The sequence below is a fragment of the Lissotriton vulgaris genome, chromosome 7 (genome assembly GCF_964263255.1).
Source record: "Lissotriton vulgaris chromosome 7, aLisVul1.2, whole genome shotgun sequence".
NCBI lineage: Eukaryota > Metazoa > Chordata > Amphibia > Caudata > Salamandridae > Lissotriton > Lissotriton vulgaris.
The window spans coordinates 1,720,067,693-1,720,086,725 of NC_141695.1; the positions used below are offsets into that span (position 1 = coordinate 1,720,067,693).

General features: G+C 50.2%; 1 protein-coding gene across 1 annotated transcript in view; it reads left to right on the forward strand.

The window, feature by feature from the left end:
- PTMS (parathymosin) overlaps positions 1 to 17,207 on the forward strand; it is a 41,290-nt gene extending 24,083 nt beyond the window's left edge. The window contains exons 2-5 of the mRNA XM_086932915.1: positions 2,311 to 2,385; positions 2,773 to 2,842; positions 11,159 to 11,232; positions 14,234 to 17,207. Coding sequence (XP_086789041.1) covers positions 2,311 to 2,385; positions 2,773 to 2,842; positions 11,159 to 11,232; positions 14,234 to 14,290 — 276 coding nt within the window. The 3' untranslated portion in view covers positions 14,291 to 17,207. The remainder of the gene's footprint in view (positions 1 to 2,310; positions 2,386 to 2,772; positions 2,843 to 11,158; positions 11,233 to 14,233) is intronic.
- Positions 17,208 to 19,033: the final 1,826 nt, after the last annotated feature.

Below are 19,033 nucleotides of genomic sequence, written 5' to 3' on the forward strand. Positions count from 1 at the left end.
AGGCAGGCAGACATAGAAGGGCAAACGGACTGTCAGGCCAGGACCAAAGGAGGCTGCCAGTCAAGGGGACAGAGCCAAGGAAGGACAAACATCAGGACAGGCTGACAGACAGAGGTTGTAATGGACAGTGGCAGAAGACAGGCAGTCATGGGTTGTTAGACCAAGTAAGAAGGGGGCAGACACCTGGAAGGACAGCGGCAGTGAACAACAGACACACAGGGACACACAGATATTCAGGTGGGTTGTCAGACAAAGACAGAAGGGATTGACGCATGGGAGTGCTGCGACAGTGATAGACAGATGTATGGACAGACAGAGACATGGTCAGACAGCAGGCAGAGAAGGGCAAGTGAGTTGTCAGACAGGGACAGAAGGGGCTGAGGAATGGGGGGACAGAAACAATGACGGACAGATGCAAGGACAGACAGACACAGATAGACAGCAGACAAAGATAGACAGCAGGCAGCGATGGGCAGGTGAGTTGTCAGGCAGGGACAGAAGGCCACTGGGGGACTGAGGCCTAAACCTCCTAAGTCGCCTCGTCTATTTCAGGTGATCCTCTTACAGCTTAAAGCCAGGATTACCTCTTTCCAGGGAGTGGGGGTGTTAGAAGCTGCAAAATCGTCCCTGTAACAAAATCGGCCGAAAACCGGCCCTGGCAACGAGCTCAGCCGCGCCCCCGCACCCCCCCACTCCCCGTCCCTTTGGTGTGGCGCCCCCCTGCAGTGTGCGGAATTGCAGGGGGCGCCTCTGGACTTTACCAGCGTGTCTGCAAAAGCCGGCTTCATGGCTCAGTGTGATTGCGAGACGCGGAAGCAGAGCGGCATCTGTCCTGCGTTGTAGGGGATACGGAACCTGAGCCTGCCGTGCCACCAATCAGGGTACCGGTACTCTCCCTGAGAAGAGAAAAGTACCGGCTCTGAGGGCTAGAAAATGTGGAAGTGCCGGTACTCAATACCGGTGACTACTGGCCCATTCAAAGCACTGAGTGTGCTGGCACAGACAAAATGGCCCCTGTGTCTGGTTCTTCCCAGGATTTTGGCATCCCTATGGCTGTGTTCAGCTGTCTCCTTTATATAAACCCCACTGCTCCAATGCAAGCAAGAGATGAATACATCTTCCTGGAGTCTTTCCGTGTCCTCTCTCACCCTCTCCACCTTAAAACCCGCTCGCATCTCCTCTCCCTATTTCACAGCAACTCCACCCTCCCTTTTCCTTTCCAATCACCCTCTAGCCATTCTCTTTCTTCTCTTTCTATGGTCCTTCTTTTATTTCTTCTACCTCCTTTCCCCTCATCTCTGTACTCTTCCTTCCTTCCTCCCATCTCTCTGAAGTTCTAATCCTCGTCTTCTCTTCTCTCTCTTCCTCCTTCCACACTCTCACCTTTTGGCAGTCAGGTTCTCTCTCTCCATTCTCCCACATAGACAGCTCTTCTCCTTTCCTCTAATTCTCCTTCATCCTACCTATTCTTTCCTCTCCCTCTCTCTCTTACCTTCATAAATGTATCTTCCTCCTCCTCTTCGCTCTCCTATCTTCGTCCCTTACCATTATCCAGTGCTTAATTTGTAAAAAAAAATAAGTGCCAGGGCCCTTGTCTGGAGGCCACTGCAGCTTGCTCCACACGTTGCCCCTGCCGTCGCTGCCAATGAAGCACTAATCCTCACACTCATACAAGTGTGACAATTCAGACTATTCCAGGCGCCAAAGCTACAAGAATGGATTGGGCGGCAGGTTGCAGTCATTTTTAATGTATTTTGAATTAATAATTACCTGTTGTTGTGCTCATCTCTAAATTTGCCAGATAGTGCCACCTTGTGGCAGACTGTCACAAGCGCCGGTGTTGGCAATTAAGTGCTGGCTGGTACTGAGCACCGGGAACCACCGGCTCAAATTAAGCACTGCCTTTACCTACAGTTCCTCTGCTCCCGTCTTCCACCGCTAGCCAGTTCTTTCCCTATTATTCTCCCCCCTTCGTCTGGCCACTTCCAACCCTACCCCCTCCATTCTGTCTCCTCACCTGTCTGCAGGTCTCTCCCTGTCTTTCTTCTCTCGCCTGCACCTGCCCTCTCCCACCTCTTTGCAGCTCTCTCTGCCCTTCTCCACTCTCCCACCCCTCGCCCTCTCGCCCTGCACCTCTTTCTGAAGCTCTGTGCACCTCAAGCAATCTCTCCCGTTGCTCTCTGTCTCTCTCTCTGCCTGGTTCTCTCTCGCTCGAGGTGTTGCTCTCACCCCGGATATTGTCCATGTGTTTTTTTAATCTCCCCTCTCTCCCTCTGGAGCTCACACCATATATTTCTCTCATTCATCCAGGACCTGAAAGAGAAGAAGGAGAAGGTGGTGGACAAAAGCAGCAAGAAAGACAAGAAGAAGCAGCTGCCACACGAGGTGAGAAGACCCCCCCACACCCTACAGACACTCCCTGCTTCAAGGGTAATTAAAAGTGGCCAAGGTGGTTCTGAGACTTTAGTAAAACCTACGTGTATGCGTGCCCCTTCTGTGTCCCTCCTAAAATCTATTTGTCTCACGATTTCCACGTGGAGTTTGAACATGTCTCTATAAATGACTTAAAATCTCAAAAAAATACATTTGAATGGGGTGCTCCTAGTCGATGAGAGGGTTCTCTCCGTTCCTACCCTAGTCGCCGGCATACCCCCCTCTGGCTGGCATACCGCCCCATCTGCTTACCCTCTGCCCTCCATCCGTCTTCTTATGTTTTTGGTTTTGTCATCTCAAGCCCTTGCCACTAGCTCGCCTCTGTTTGTCCTTCTGCAGGAGGAAGAGAATGGTGCGGAGGACGAATACGTAGAGCACCACGAGGAAGATGATGATCCGGAGGAAGATGGTAAGGCAACCCTGCTGCGGGGCAGAAAAGAGGCCAAGGTTTGAACGGGCATGGAGGCTTAGTTTATGGCCTCACCTAAAAACCACTGTTGTGGGAAGTGTGTGAAGGAAGCTTGTCCTGCGTCTCTAGGCGCTGCACCTGCTGTCTGGGTGAGAAGCTTGATCTGCATTCCTACGCGCTGTGCCTGTTCACTGTGCGAGAGAAGCTTGTCCTGCATCACTACGTGCTACATATGTCCTCTGCGTGAGAGAAGCTTGCCCTGCATTTTAAAGCGATGCCCCTGTTGTCCGTGTGAGAGAAGCTTGTCCTGCGTCTCTACGCGCTGCACCTGTTCTCTGTGTGAGAGAAGCTTGTCCTGCACCTCTACGTGCTACATATGTCCTCTGTGTGAGAGAAGCTTGTCCTGCCGCTCTACGTGCTGCTCCTGTTTTCTGCGTGAGAGAAGCTTTTCCTGCACCTCTACGTGCTGCTCCTGTTTTCTGTGAGAGAAGCTTGTCCTGCGTCTCTAGGCGCTGCACCTGTTCACTGTGTGAGAGAAGCTTGTCCTGCACATCTACGCGCTGCACCTGTTCTCTGTGTGAGAGAAGCTTGTCCTCCACCTCTACGCGCTGCACCTGTTCTCTGTGTGAGAGAAGCTTGTCCTCCACCTTTACGTGCTGCACCTGTTTTCTGTGTGAGAGAAGCTTGTCCTGCGTCTCTAGGCGCTGCACCTGTTCACTGTGTGAGAGAAGCTTGTCCTCCACCTTTACGTGCTGCACCTGTTCTTTGTGTGGGAGAAGCTTGCCCTGCATTTCAAAGAGCTGCTCCTGTTGTCCGTGTGAGAGAAGCTTGTCCTGCATCATTACGCGCTGCACTGTTCTCTGTGTGAGAGAAGCTTTACCTGCATTATTACGCACTGCACCTGTTCTCTGTGTGAGAGAAGCTTGTCCTGCATCTTTACGCGCTGCACCTGTTCTCTGTGTGAGAGAAGCTTGTCCTGCATCTTTACGCGCTGCACCTGTTCTCTGTGTGAGAGACGCTTGTCCTGCAGCTCTACACGCTGCACCTATTCACTGTATGAGAGAAGCTTGTCTTGCATCTCTATGCGCTGCACCTGTTGGCTTTGTGAGAGAAGCTTTCCTTCATCTCTACGCGCTGCACCTGTTGCCTGTGTGAGAGAAGCTTGTCCTGCAGCACTATGTGCAGCACCTGTCCCTTGTGTGAGAGAAGCTTGTCCTGCAGCACTATGTGCAGCACCTGTTCCTTGTGTGAAAGAAGCTTGTCCTGCAGCACTATGTGCAGCATCTGTTCCTTTTGCTGAAAGAAGCTTGTCCTGCAGCACTATGTGCAGCACCTGTTCCTTGTGTGAGAGAAGCTTGTCCTGCAGCACTATGTGCTGCACCTGTTCCTTGTGTGACAGAAGCTTGTCCTGCAGCACTATGTGCAGCACCTGTTCCTTTTGTGAGAGAAGATTGTCATATATCTCTATGTGCTGCCCCTGTTTTCTGTGCTAGAGAAGCTTGTCCTGCAGCACTATGTGCAGCACCTGTCCCTTGTGTGAGAGAAGCTTGTCCTGCAGCACTATGTGCAGCACCTGTTCCTTGTGTGAAAGAAGCTTGTCCTGCAGCACTATGTGCAGCACCTGTTCCTTGTGTGAAAGAAGCTTGTCCTGCAGCACTATGTGCAGCACCTGTTCCTTGTGTGACAGAAGCTTGTCCTGCAGCACTATGTGCAACACCTGTTCCTTGTGTGAAAGAAGCTTGTCCTGCAGCACTATGTGCAGCACCTGTTCCTTGTGTGACAGAAGCTTGTCCTGCAGCACTATGTGCAACACCTGTTCCTTGTGTGAAAGAAGCTTGTCCTGCAGCACTATGTGCAGCACCTGTTCCTTGTGTGACAGAAGCTTGTCCTGCAGCACTATGTGCAACACCTGTTCCTTGTGTGAAAGAAGCTTGTCCTGCAGCACTATGTGCAGCACCTGTTCCTTGTGTGAAAGAAGCTTGTCCTGCAGCACTATGTGCAGCACCTGTCCCTTGTGTGAGAGAAGCTTGTCCTGCAGCACTATGTGCAGCACCTGTTCCTTGTGTGAAAGAAGCTTGTCCTGCAGCACTATGTGCAGCACCTGTTCCTTGTGTGAAAGAAGCTTGTCCTGCAGCACTATGTGCAGCACCTGTTCCTTGTGTGAGAGAAGCTTGTCCTGCAGCACTATGTGCTGCACCTGTTCCTTGTGTGACAGAAGCTTGTCCTGCAGCACTATGTGCAGCACCTGTTCCTTTTGTGAGAGAAGATTGTCATATATCTCTACGTGCTGCCCCTGTTTTCTGTGCTAGAGAAGCTTGTCCTGCAGCACTATGTGCAGCACCTGTCCCTTGTGTGAGAGAAGCTTGTCCTGCAGCACTATGTGCAGCACCTGTTCCTTGTGTGAAAGAAGCTTGTCCTGCAGCACTATGTGCTGCACCTGTTCCTTGTGTGAGAGAAGCTCGTCATATATCTCTACGTGCTGCACTTGTCATCTTCGAAGGAAACTCATCCTACCTCTCCATGCGCTGCACCTTCTGTTTGCAATGAAAGCGTATCTTGCATTGGTACGTATGTACCTGTTCTGTACGAAAACATTAGCTGCAGCTACCCTTGTTGTAGTTACTCCATGTGTGAAAAGCTTATCCCGATGCTGCTGTGCTGTATATTTTCTGTGGATACTAGAGCCGGCAACGCTCCCTTTTGTGCTGTATGTGTGCATGCGAAAGAAGCTTGACCTGCTGCAGCATGTGTGGTATTTGTTTGTGTGCACAAAGTATTCTGCATCTGCCTGTGCAGTGCTCTTTCTGTGTGTGGGAAGCTTGCACTACTGCTGCCTTTGTCTTACCTGTTCTATGTGTGGGAAGCTTGCACGCCGGCTCTATACGAATGCACGCGTTCTGTGTGCAGTGGAAGCATGCACTGCAGCTGATGGGGCTGGATCAGGTCTGTGTGAGTGTAGCCTATCCTGATACTGCCTGTTCGCCAGTAGCGGCCACTCACACTGCGAAGTGGTAGAGCGGGGGAGGGGAACACAAAAAAAACATGTTTAAAGAAAATAAAACGTACCTACTCCAATTGCCGCCACCTTGCCCCGGATCCTCACGTCCTTGTCAGGAGCCTGCTGCACACTCTGCATGCTCCCAGCTCCCAATCCCAGCGCTGCTCGCATGCTGTGAGCTGTGCTGGGATTGGTCTGAGCACCTCGGTTCGGCGCTCAGACAGAGACTGAGAGCCTGTGCTGGTTTCTCCACCCAGCTGTACAACACAGCTCATGGAGAAAGGCTCAGTGCGTGTGATGGTTTGGCCGGCCCCATAGGGCTGGCCAAACCCTCATGAGCCCTTGGCAGTGCCCACCACTCTCCCCCTTCCTGGTGCTGCTGCTGCAACGTCAGGCTGGGAGGCCACGCCCCTCCCTCGGCTCCCAGCCTGCAGGATAATAATAAAATTACAATAAAAATGTTTTATTATCATTGGGAGGAGCTGCCCCTGTGTGTTCTTAATTAGGTCTGTGTGTAGCCTGCCCTGATTCTGCCTGTTCTCTATCAGATCTGTGGGGCCGATTCAGAGCACTAATTTAAGACAAAATCCTAAATGTACTACTTTTGGTATTCACAGAAGGCACTTAGTAGTAGTAAAGTTAGAATCCTAACTTAAGTCTGTCTTAAGTCTGTCTTAAGTCAAACTTAAGGCAAAATCCTAACTTTACTACTACTAAATGCCTTCTGTGAATACCAAAAGTAGTAAGTTTAGGATTTTGTCCTAAGTTAGTTCTGTGAATCGGGCCCGTGGTGAGTGCCGCCTGTCCTTATTCTGCCTGCTCTCAATCAGGTCTGTGTTTAGGGAACTCACGGCAGCAGTTCTGCGGCCTGAACATCAATAAGTGCGCCTGCTCCTCGCATCTAAGTCCACTTCTGTATCACCGAAAGGGCCGCAGAAACTATTGCGTAAATCATTCAGGAATGCACATTACGCAGGCGCACAAATCACACCGCCCCCATATATGTGGGTGTGCCCTCATATGCATGGAGGTTGCGGTCTCCATGGAAACGAGGCAGCATCTTTACCTTTTTGCCTGCATCACATTATTGACAGGTGCACACAATTAAATAGATCTTTGGAGGTGCGATGGCAGTGGCCACCCAGGTGACTGGCACAACCAGGGAGCTTCTGTGTCAGTGGCACGGAGGGTCCCAGAGACCCCATCACAGGAGAGGGCACTGTTCGACGCAATCCCTTGGTAAAGGGCGCCCTCTTAGCACCTCCAGAGTTACTGACTATCCAACCGCCTCCAGAGGCACTGACCGCAGAGAGCAAGAGAGCGCCTCCAGAGGCACTGACCGCACACAGCAAGAGAGCGCCTCCAGAGGCACTGACCGCAGAGAGCAAGAAAGCGCCTCCAAAGGCACTGACTGCACAGACCAAGAGAGCGCCTCCAGAGGCACTGACTGCACACACCAAGAGAGCGCCTCCAGAGGTACTGACTACAGAGAGCAAGAGAGCGCCTCCAGAGGCACTGACTGCACACACCAAGAGAGCGCCTCCAGAGCCACTGACTGCACACACCAAGAGAGCGCCTCCAGAGGCACTGACTGCACACACCAAGAGAGCACCTCCAGAGGCACTGACCGCAGAGAGCAAGAGAGCGCCTCCAGAGGCACTGACCGCACACAGCAAGAGAGCGCCTCCAGAGGCACTGACCGCAGAGAGCAAGAGAGCGCCTCCAGAGGCACTGACTGCACAGACCAAGAGAGCGCCTCCAGAGGCACTGACTGCACACACCAAGAGAGCGCCTCCAGAGGTACTGACTACAGAGAGCAAGAGAGCGCCTCCAGAGGCACTGACTGCACACACCAAGAGAGCGCCTCCAGAGGTACTGACTACAGAGAGCAAGAGAGCGCCTCCAGAGGCACTGACTGCACACACCAAGAGAGCGCCTCCAGAGGCACTGACTGCACACACCAAGAGAGCGCCTCCAGAGGCACTGACTGCACACACCAAGAGAGCGCCTCCAGAGGCACTGACTACACAGAACAAGAGAGCGCCTCCAGAGGCACTGACTGCACACACCAAGAGAGCGCCTCCAGAGGTACTGACTAGAGAGCAAGAGAGCGCCTCCAGAGGCACTGACTGCACACACCAAGAGAGCGCCTCCAGAGGCACTGACTACAGAGAGCAAGAGAGCGCCTCCAGAGGCACTGACGGCACAGATCAAGAGAGCGCCTCCAGAGGCACTGACTGCACACACCAAGAGAGCGCCTCCAGAGGCACTGACTGCACAGAGCAAGAGAGCGCCTCCAGAGGTACTGACTACAGAGAGCAAGAGAGCGCCTCCAGAGGCACTGACTGCACACACCAAGAGAGCGCCTCCAGAGGCACTGACTGCACACAACAAGAGAGCGCCTCCAGAGGTACTGACTACAGAGAGCAAGAGAGCGCCTCCAGAGGCACTGACTGCACACACCAAGAGAGCGCCTCCAGAGCCACTGACTGCACACACCAAGAGAGCGCCTCCAGAGGCACTGACTGCACACACCAAGAGAGCACCTCCAGAGGCACTGACTGCACACACCAAGAGAGCGCCTCCAGAGGCACTGACTACACAGAACAAGAGAGCGCCTCCAGAGGCACTGACTGCACACACCAAGAGAGCGCATCCAGAGGTACTGACTACAGAGAGCAAGAGAGCGCCTCCAGAGGCACTGACTGCACACACCAAGAGAGCGCCTCCAGAGGCACTGACTACACAGAACAAGAGAGCGCCTCCAGAGGCACTGACTGCACACACCAAGAGAGCGCCTCCAGAGGTACTGACTACAGAGAGCAAGAGAGCGCCTCCAGAGGCACTGACTGCACACACCAAGAGAGCGCCTCCAGAGGCACTGACTGCACACACCAAGAGAGCGCCTCCAGAGGCACTGACTGCACACACCAAGAGAGCGCCTCCAGAGGCACTGACTGCACACACCAAGAGAGCGCCTCCAGAGGCACTGACTGCACACAGCAAGAGAGCGCCTCCAGAGGCACTGACGGCACAGATCAAGAGAGCGCCTCCAGAGGCACTGACTGCACACACCAAGAGAGCGCCTCCAGAGGCACTGACTGCACAGAGCAAGAGAGCGCCTCCAGAGGTACTGACTACAGAGAGCAAGAGAGCGCCTCCAGAGGCACCAACTGCACAGAGCAAGAGAGCGCCCCCAGAGGCACTGACTGCGCAGAGCAAGAGAGCGCCTCCAGAGGCACCGACTGCACAGAGCAAGAGAGCGCCTCCAGAGGCACTGACTGCAGAGAGCGCCTCCATAGGCACAGACTGCAGAGAGCAAGAGAGCGCCTCCATAGGCACAGACTGCAGAGAGCAAGAGAGCGCCTCCAGAGGCACTGACTGCAGAGATCAAGAGAGCGCCTCCAGAGGCACTGACTGCAGGTCTGGGAGTGGATATTGGTTCTTCCAAGGACCTGGGAGGTGGCACCGCTATGTGGCTTCTGTTCCAAGTTCCATTCATGTGTTGTGATTCTATCGCAGGTTCATGGAAGGTACAAAGCTTGGAGTCAGCTCCGGCGGGTAAAGCAGAACTCTGCCCCTCAAAGCGGTGTGCATGATGGGATGCACACAATGGTAAATGGTGGTCTGTATCTTTCGGTATGTCGCGAGGCGTTGGCGTGTTGGTGGCACATCCTGGCCAGCGACTCTGGTCCCTCTAAAGCTGTGGGCTTCTGCCTTTGGGTAAACCCGTGCCCGTGGGCAAGAAGGGTGTCAGGGGATATACTAAGACCAGCAAATGCCATCATCCTAGGTCTCAAGTAAAATGCAGCCAGAACAGAAGTGCAGAGGACCTTTCACCCCTGGTCCTGGTGCCAGTTCACCTGCTGCACTGAGGTGAGGGGACAAGACAGGATGCAGGGATTACCTCAGAGAGAGAGAGTGAGGGAGAGACTCCTACACTGCTGCTGCCTGTCATGCACTGGCCTTGTCTGTGAGAGGGTAGGTGGTGGTCTGCTGTACCTGGGGAGAGCCTTGGCGTCACTCTTCAGCTTGTTGGCTCGAGGGATGCTTCCACTGCAGCTCCATGGGCTGTGAATGCTTTGTGTGTGAGGGATGCCAGCTGCTGCCCTGGCTTTGCCTCTTCTCCAGCTGTGAGTGAAGCCTGGTGCTGCTGCACCCTTTCTTAAAGTAAGCTGCTGCCACACTGAAACTAGAGTTTGGGTGTGTTTATGTGTTTGTATTTTTTTGAGAACAAAACAAATCTACTACATTATTCACCCACCCTGGGTCCCAGAGTTGCATGCTACTTGTAATAAAGCGCTTCAACACCTCATCAGGTGTAGTAAATACTAAAGAAATGCAATTACGATACAATGCAGTTCAGAAGGCTGCTGCTGGCCTCGCTGCATCTTTTCTACATGTGAGGGAAGCATGTACCCCCGCTTAGCATGCACCGGTGATATGTGTGGGCAGCTTGCACTGCTTCCTCTCTTTGCGCATCTTTTTTAGGTCGAGCCCGGGCAGCGCATGCGCTGCTCTGCGAGGCATGCTGTATTGAGTGAGGGATCTGACGCTCCGCCCATATTTTTCATTGGCTTGTGTCACTGTCCTTTGTAAATGCTGGCTTCTGAGTCCTTAATTGCCTTGTTAGTCCCTGCTTAGTTCTTAGCCTTGTCTTAGTCTGAAACCTCCCAAGAGGACTAGCCCTTTTACTTCTGTTGCTGCACTGTATGTTTTATTTCCTCTGTAAGCACTATTTTCTTTAATGGGTTTTGTCCTACTGCAGGCACGACGTGCTTTCCTTACATTCAGCGTGCCATGCGCGCTTTCACTTTTCAAGCAGCCGGGACAATGGCGGCTGCTTCTTGGCAATGCAATAGGTCTCGCATTTAGGAGAGTTTGAGTTATTGGCATTGTAAATGCCAATAGCTTAAACTCTCGGAAATGCGAGACCTATTGCAAATATGTGTTTTTTGTTGTCAAAGCCCCATGCGCACTGTCACGTGCATGAAAGCCACGCCCCTTTCATTAGAAGAGCCGGGTTTAAGGAAAGGTGCACGGCCGCTATTAAAGCAAAACTGCGGCAAGGGGGCTTGTACAAAAAAAGAACCAAAGAAAGTAGCTCGGCCTCCATAAATGTGAAAGCGCCTCAAGGGCACTAGAAAACAAAAAAATATTTCCAATGCAATAGGTCTTGCATTTGCGAGAGTTTGAGCTATTGCATTGCCAGTAGCTCAAACTCTCGTAAATGCGAGACCTATTTCATTGCAAATGCTTGTTTTTTTTGTGTCTGCGCCAAAGTTCGTCCCCTTACTTCTCAGTTTATATTTTTTCAGATGATGACGTAGATGAGGAAGACGAAGACGATGACTATGAAAGCCATGCTGTGAAGAGGTCGGCGGAGGACGAGGTGAGGAACTCAAATGAGGCTCTGAGCACTCCACAGGCCCGGTGTCCCTTCAGGCAGAGCTTTAAGTGGGCCGGGTCTCACCGGGTCTGAGCACCAGCAGTTTTTTTTAGGGAGCCTCGAAACGGGTCTCTATCGGGCTCTGTTTTATGCCCTGGCACAGGCGGTCCGTTTTTTTTTCTGGACTGCAGTGAGATCCATGTGTGCGTGGTGAGCGTTGTTGGGAAGAGAAATCCTTCAACGAGAGTCATTTTCTCTCTGGATTTTCTTTCTCTTTTTGAGACTCAGGAGCAGCAACATTGTTGTGGTGTCACCAGGGCTTTAAGTGGAAGTTTTTTCAATATTATATACAAGCCACATAGTTGCTGCTTATTTATCTTATGCAAATAGCAACCATTGACAAAGTCAATAGTCGTGACTTGTAGGTATGATGTGACTTGTAACACAAATCTAGGCGCAATGACAGAAACAGCAAAATAAAAGTCAAGCCGCACACTGTTGTAAACACAGATTTGTATCTTACGTGTTTTGAAGCCACGCCCTCAATTACATTGACCACACCCCTTTGAGAGACCCCCAGTTTTTTCATCCCACTTAAAGCCCTGCCTTCGGGGCACCAATCCCCCTTGCTCCTGTCTCATCCCTTCACCATAGGACTCTGATCTGTCCACCCCGCTGCTCCTACGCTCCCAAGGCCTCTCGCCTCCCGTCTGTTGTTTAAATATCCTCTGGCGCTGTGTCTGCACACAGCTACATCCCACTTAATGCTGTAGATTAAGATGCTAGACATATCTTCCTTCTTTAAATAGAAACTGGTCTCCCTTCCCTGTAGCTCCACCCCTTGCTCCAGAGAGCTTCGCTTGCGGAGAACCCCCAGCCTTTACACTTCTCAAAGGGAGAGAGCCTGCTGCTGGCTCTGTGCATTGAAGGTCGCTTCCTGCAGCTTAGGCAAACTGACAGACATATAGGGGCAGATTTACAAGCCCCTTGCGCCACTTTTCCCCATGTTAAAAGAGACGCGAAAGTGGCGCAAGGGGCTTGTAAATCTGCCCCATAATATTTATCCTAGAAAAAAAATGGTGGTAACCCAATTATTGTATGTTTTTTTCGGTTAACCTGCTCAAGAAATGCTGTAATGCAGAACAAGGTAACGACGGGGAACTAGTGTGTTGGTGACGCGTTATTACCATATCACTGGCGTGTTCCATGTCCGGGGGATTCTGTGGTCAGAGAGAGGTCCATCCATCTCCAGGGGCCACCTGCCCTCCCGAGCCTGCCCAAGGAAGGGTGCCAGCTCTTGGCTTTACACTGAGGTCTAAGTGAGGCTGAAAGAGGTCTAACCAGGAGACAGACAGAGACAGACATGAGCTTAAGACCCAGACACAGGCAGGTTGATGAGACACCCAGGTCTCAGCGAGAGCTCTAGCAATTGTGGCGAGGTGGACAGACAGCAGGCATGCTTTTTTCGGAGCTCTGTCGAATTAAATACTGTTGTTCCAACTCTGCCTTAGCTAGCCTGGCACAGACAGAACCGGGCAGGCATACACAACCCAGCAGAAAAGGATACTCACAAATAGACAATCACAAATACGCAGACACTTAGTCACAGGCACACACACTACAATCGCTGACGTGGCCACGAAGGCATGAACACAGGTCTGACCAGAGATAGGCACAGACAGATTGAAACACAAACTGGCCTTGTCAGTCACGCAGATTTAAACACAAACTGTCACGGTAATCCCCTCCCTCCTCTCCCTCCCCCTTACGTTGGTGGTTAGAATGTCAGACAGGGTTCTGCTCAGAGTTGTCAGATTTTTAAAGCTTTCTATAGCCCAAACCCAACAAAAAAGTAGCCCAATATTGCTATTTAAGGTAGGAGGGGCAGGGACAGCGTCAAACAGGCGGTGAATGCATTGGAATTGATTTTGCAGCAGGCTGCCAAGTAAATATTTGTCTAATAAAGTGCTTTAACAAACTATATTGCTGTAGTGCTGTATATATATTTATAATCTGGCAACTAGCACAAACCAAAATTTTACCGCTCAACCGGGAAAAATATAGCCCAATTGTGCATGATCGAGCCCAATCTGGCAACACTGATTCTGCAGACACCGCAGGCGCACGCAGGAGCGCGCACATACACATCCTCTTCTGGATCAGTTGCAGCGCTTGGTACTTCCTGCTTCCCTCCGCGTGAGGACCACGGTGCAGGAAGTAGTTTCCTGTACTCAGGCGTGCAACGCCCACAGGGCTCAAAGAGCTTCAGCCCCCCCACCCCCACCCCCACCCCCCGCCCCCGCCTTGTCGTCCTCACACAGAGGGAAGCAGACTTTGATAAAAAGCAATGGGTGTTTGAACTAATTTCCCCAGTATGGCCTCCTGGACTCAAAGTGACGTAAAGCAGTGCAGAGGGGTTTTGGTACAGTTAAAAGGGCCCCCTTCCAGCAGAAAACTGCCTTTGCACCGGCCGTAAATACCTTGTGAAATTTGCATTGCTTTGTACCTGCTTGACTGGAGGGGAAGCTGGATTCTGAGAGCAGAGGAGGCTTGTGATTGGTTCCTTCACTCTCACAGATCATTCTGTACCTGCACAGACTTCAGCTACAATGATCTCTCTGCTTGGTAAAGGCACATTGACAAGCAGGCCATGCCCGCTTAGTACATTAGACCGCCATGGCGTTCCCAGGGACATAAGTAAATGATCCCCCACTCCCTTTACCTAGTCCACCACTGCCACCTAAGGGGCTCAACAGGAGCATCCACACTGTTTACAATCACCTTTGCAATAGTAGCATACACACACTACATTCACCTCCTTACCATTGGTGTAAAGTGGGACTCGTCCCCCTCCATACACACACCAAACTGTGCATATTGAGGCTTGAATGCCCCACATTAGGCAGCTCCCACTGAAGGAGGGCGCGTCAAGGGGCTGCACTTCGAGGAGTCCCATGTCTGTGCTCTAACCCATGCTCTTCTATCTTTCTCTCTCCTTCCACAGGACGAACAGGACTCAAAAAGACAGAAGACAGAGAATGGAGACTCCAGCGATGCCTGAGCAGTGTGACCATCCCATATTTGTCCTCGCCCGCATCCCATTCTCAGATACACCTGACACGAAATACCACCAGCCCTCCAACACTTGTATCCCATATCTTCAAACTCTTACCCATGCAAATCCACCATGTGTTCCACTCCTGTCCTATCCGCAGACTCCCCGCAGACCACTTTCCCATGCCTCTGTAGGTCCCATCCGCAGGCCACTCCCTGCTTAAATCTCTCACCTGTAAACCCATCTTGTCCCACCATCACACCTCTTCCAACAACCCACCCTTAAGCTGCCTCAAAGCACCTGACCTTTGACACCAAAATAAACCCTCATCCTGATCTTATAGTGAACAGCATCAGAGTGGCGCTCAAGTTTGATTAAGCTCAGCCAGTCCACTACAAAGGGGCAGCCCTTTAGGATAGAAAGACACAGATTGTGCTGGAATGGAATGAGTAGAACCACAGCAAGGGCAGCCTCTTAACGAGGGGGATTAGAAGGTAATTTTGTGAATAGTATGGAACGTTATGGCCATCATACAGTCATACAGGGGCGAGGAGGCGGAAGGCGGGAATGTAACGACGTCGACAGTACTGTACTCAGAAGAGGGACCTAGAAGCATACGTGCCAGAAAAGCCAGCACCTAAGTACTGCAGCACGGAGTGCATAGAGGCAGGGGGAGAATGCAGGCGAGGGAAGGAGAAACAGGCAAGCAAGACCCCTAGCAATGCACAGTCGCAGGAGAGAGGGGGAAGGGGTGCAGCAGAGGAGGCTACATTATCAAGACATGGTGCCGCAAGGCTTTCCGGGTCAAAAGCTACGCAATGTGGATCATCTGGGCCTCCCCCCCTCAACCAAAAAAATGGTTGCAAATATTTCTATGATTTAGGATTCTCAACACTTTCAAATCATCCTGACCATCTAATACCAAGCTGAAGGCCTGTCACATGCTAGTCTTTAGAAGGCCAAAAATCCCTCCTATCCCTGAGGGCGCTTCCAACTCTCTCCTACGTCTAATGACCTCGACCATCTTATCCACACTCCCTTGTCCGAACTGAGCATCTACTCGTGGCATCCATCCCTTCTACATTCTACACACACGTACATCCTTCATCTTCCCTTCCCTAAATATCCTAAACGCGCCACTCCCATCCTTCCGCCCTTGAAATCCTAACCCACTGATCCCCTCACAGCTGCTGACCACGGTCTGGCTAACTGTGGACTCCCCAAATATTTTCTCTTGAGATCATTTCGTCCAACACCTTCTTTTGACATTTTACGCTTCAATGTATTAAACTGGAAGAGTACAATGCACCCAGTGTATAAATGGTATATTTCCACCCCATACTATTTTCATTACTGAAGAACTTGCAGCAAATTCCCTTTACTGGAAGGCTGCTGTCTGCATCAAACCAGCAGCACCACAGAATAATAAGCTTCCCACTTAAATAATTAACTTCTTTCTCTTATTCTTATGAGAGAAAGAGACCATACAGTGAATATTAAAATCCGGGTCCAGGCAGCTGCCACCCCCCATCCTCCTCACCGCCTCCCTAACCAGCTGTGCAAAATGTGATCCACTCACAGTCCCACCCCAGTTGGGTGTATCATGTTTACCTTGGCATTGCCCAGATTAATGCCTCCAGCCCAGGCAAGGAGGTTTTTAAAGATTTGAAGATAATGCTTTATATTGTTCCTCACTCTTCAGTTGGAGAACTAGAAGTCAGGTCTGGGCGGTTTGTGGGGGAGTCTGTCTTTTGAAAAGAATCTGATGAGCAAGCACTTCGACGAGTTAAGGCTATTCTTCATAGGCTCTTCTCCTTAAGCCGACATTGTGTACCCTAGTAGAGATCTGTACATGTGGGGACAATTTAGCTGGTATGTGGGCACTGCAGCATCAAGCGCATTGGCGTAGTTCACTTTTTTATGACTATTGTGCACCTGATGGCTGAGCGAGGGTAGACGCGATGTACACAAAGATGTAATCATCTGTAGTGAGGCCAACAGGTCCAGGATCCAGCACAATCTATTGCCATTCTGGATCTAAAGAAATAACCTGCCAGGAGACAACCCAGTAGTACTTCTCCTTTTCCACAAAACATACAGGCCAGCTAATGTCCTCCAATTGTCAACCTATGTTCAGCTAATCTGGCCTAAAGTGGCATTGGTTAGGGATGTTAAAGGCCAGAGAAACATTTGGGAAGACTTGGATATAAACCTACATTTTCATCCAGAAACTAGCAGGTTCACTGAACGTACCAATTTGACAAATACTGGCAAAGGCTCTGCAGTGGTCAGAAATCATGACGCCACAACATTTGCAATTTGGGGGCCACTACCCCAGCGTTTCTATGTGCGTGGGTAAAGCCCTCCAATTTTAATAGTTATTTCAGGATGCTGACTGCTTCCTAATGTGGATTAATTTTAGGAAAATGAGTTCATTGTGTTATTGTATTCAAGAGGTGTATGTAGATTCTCACTCATGAGTAGGTAATGATATATCTGGTGAGATAATATTCTCCAATCACACCATAGTGACCCCAATCTGAGTGACTCTGTCAATCTTTGTCTTTCCCTCCTACCCCTTATGATGAACCGTCCCCTCACACCCTTCCACAAGCAGGATTTTTAAACGAGATTAGAAGAGTGTTTTTAATGAGATGTTGTAATTTCCCATATTTCACACCAATCCCTGTGCCCTCTACCCCTTACGGCTCTTTTTCCAGCAGATACAATAGCTGGGACGTGCGTAGACTGGCGTCCGCAAACCGGAAGGACTCCCTTTTTAACGAACGGACCAAACCTTTTGAATCGTCACTTTTTTGTAAATTCAGGCACAGGTGCATTTTTTAATGATATATATATATTATATACATCATATATATATATATTGTTTCAGCACTGTAAATAAAACAAAAAAGGAAAAACAGCTTTGCATGTGCGTTGGTGTTTTATTTGTTGTCAAAATGTCTACTCTTGCAAAGATAAATGGAAGTAGTAGGTTTGTTCAAGTTCGTTAGTCTTGAAGGGCGTTCAGGAAGAAGTGTGCCTTTATTGCAATGTCAAACTTGGCGGGTGGGGCTTATGAAGTCCATTGGAACAATTCATCTTGGGCATCTGGTGGACTGCTCTGGGTTGAGAGATCTTAAGTTTGATTGGAGAACAGACTTTCATTCAGTGATGTAGTAAATCAAGCCGGTGGCGTAGCAAGGTCAGGTGGTACCCGGTGCGGATATTTCTTGTCACCCCCAGCTTGACAAAATGGCAAAAATTTAAAACACATATTTTTACCATTTTGTCACCTCCCTCAGTGATTACACCCGGGGGGGGGGGCCGCATCCACCGCACCCCCTTCCTACTCCACTGAATCAAGCCATCTGTGGTCACAGTGAGAGAATTTTTCAGACCTCTGGCTGCATCATGGGTACGAGTTTTACATACCGTATGCATTTATTTATGTGGCTCGTTGGTTAGTAAAAGGGTGGATTTTGTGTTTGGCTGCATGCATCTCTCTGCACTGTACAGTGTGTTTGCTTTATTATCAGCAGCCAATCAGAATGGTTCTAACACAGGCATCTATTTTTGTGACTGAAAAGGCGACCAATCACATTTGCTGAATCTGCAACCTGGTGTTGCGGCATCCAGAAAAGCTGTGGCATGGCCTGGTGACCCAATTGTGGGCAGGCGGTCCTGCGCGTATTCTTGGGTTGACGCGCCATACTGCCTGCTGGTCCTGCTTTTTTTCAGTACACATGAATGCGTTCCTGGAAAAGGTGTAATCTCCTTGAAACTGACTGAGCTCAGGAATTCGCTCAGCCCTTCTTGTAACTAGGGTTGCCATGTGGCACTACACACAGTGCTTAACTTGTAAAAATATAAGTACCAGGGCCTTAGACAGGAGCCCACTGAAGGTTGCACCACCCATTGACCCTGCCAGCGGCTCCAATGACAGAACCAATACAACTACTACCCATCTCAACCTAAAAGTGTGACAATTCGGACTATTCCAGGCCTCCAAAGCTAATAGAATTGCTTAAGTGGCAGGTATTATTATTTTTCATTTATATTGAATTAATAAGAAACTGTTGTGTTCATCTGTAATTTAGACAAACAGTGCCACCATGTGACAAGCTGTCATAAGTGTTGGTGATGACAATTAATTGCTGGTACCGAACACTGGAAACCACGTCTCAAATTAAGCACTGGCTACACATTAGTTCAAGTACAGCTGATTTTCTGTTCTTGTTATCCTATACTTTCTTTTAGTTTCCTCACAGCCTTAGTCAAAGTAAGGACATCCTCCTCTGGTCTGATAAATCAGCCATTAATTTGAAAGGTGTGCCATCAGCTTCAAAGCAGAAGGCGAGATCAAGGCTTCAAGGCCTAGTATGTCAAAGCTGCAGAGAAGCAAGAATCAGGGCTGGATCTGTCGGGAGCCAATGGTAACATAAATGGAGACAATTTAATTGGTTACGGTCTCCTTGACTGGAAGAAACTCTAGTTTTCATGGATACTGGCACCCAGTGTCAAATCTATACGCGCCAGTTGTAGACAGGTTAGGGAGAATAACCATGAACTTCATTTTCACTCAATGGGATCCTTTTCAAGATGAGAGACCACAGTTAGATTTCCCCAACTTTCTTGAAAATGTCTCTGATTTCTTTGAGTCCAGGAGATTGTGGAGCTCAACAGACTAGTACTGTTGAGCACCAGGAGCCTCCTGTACTTGTTGCAATGGTCAGTTTAGATCTGGGA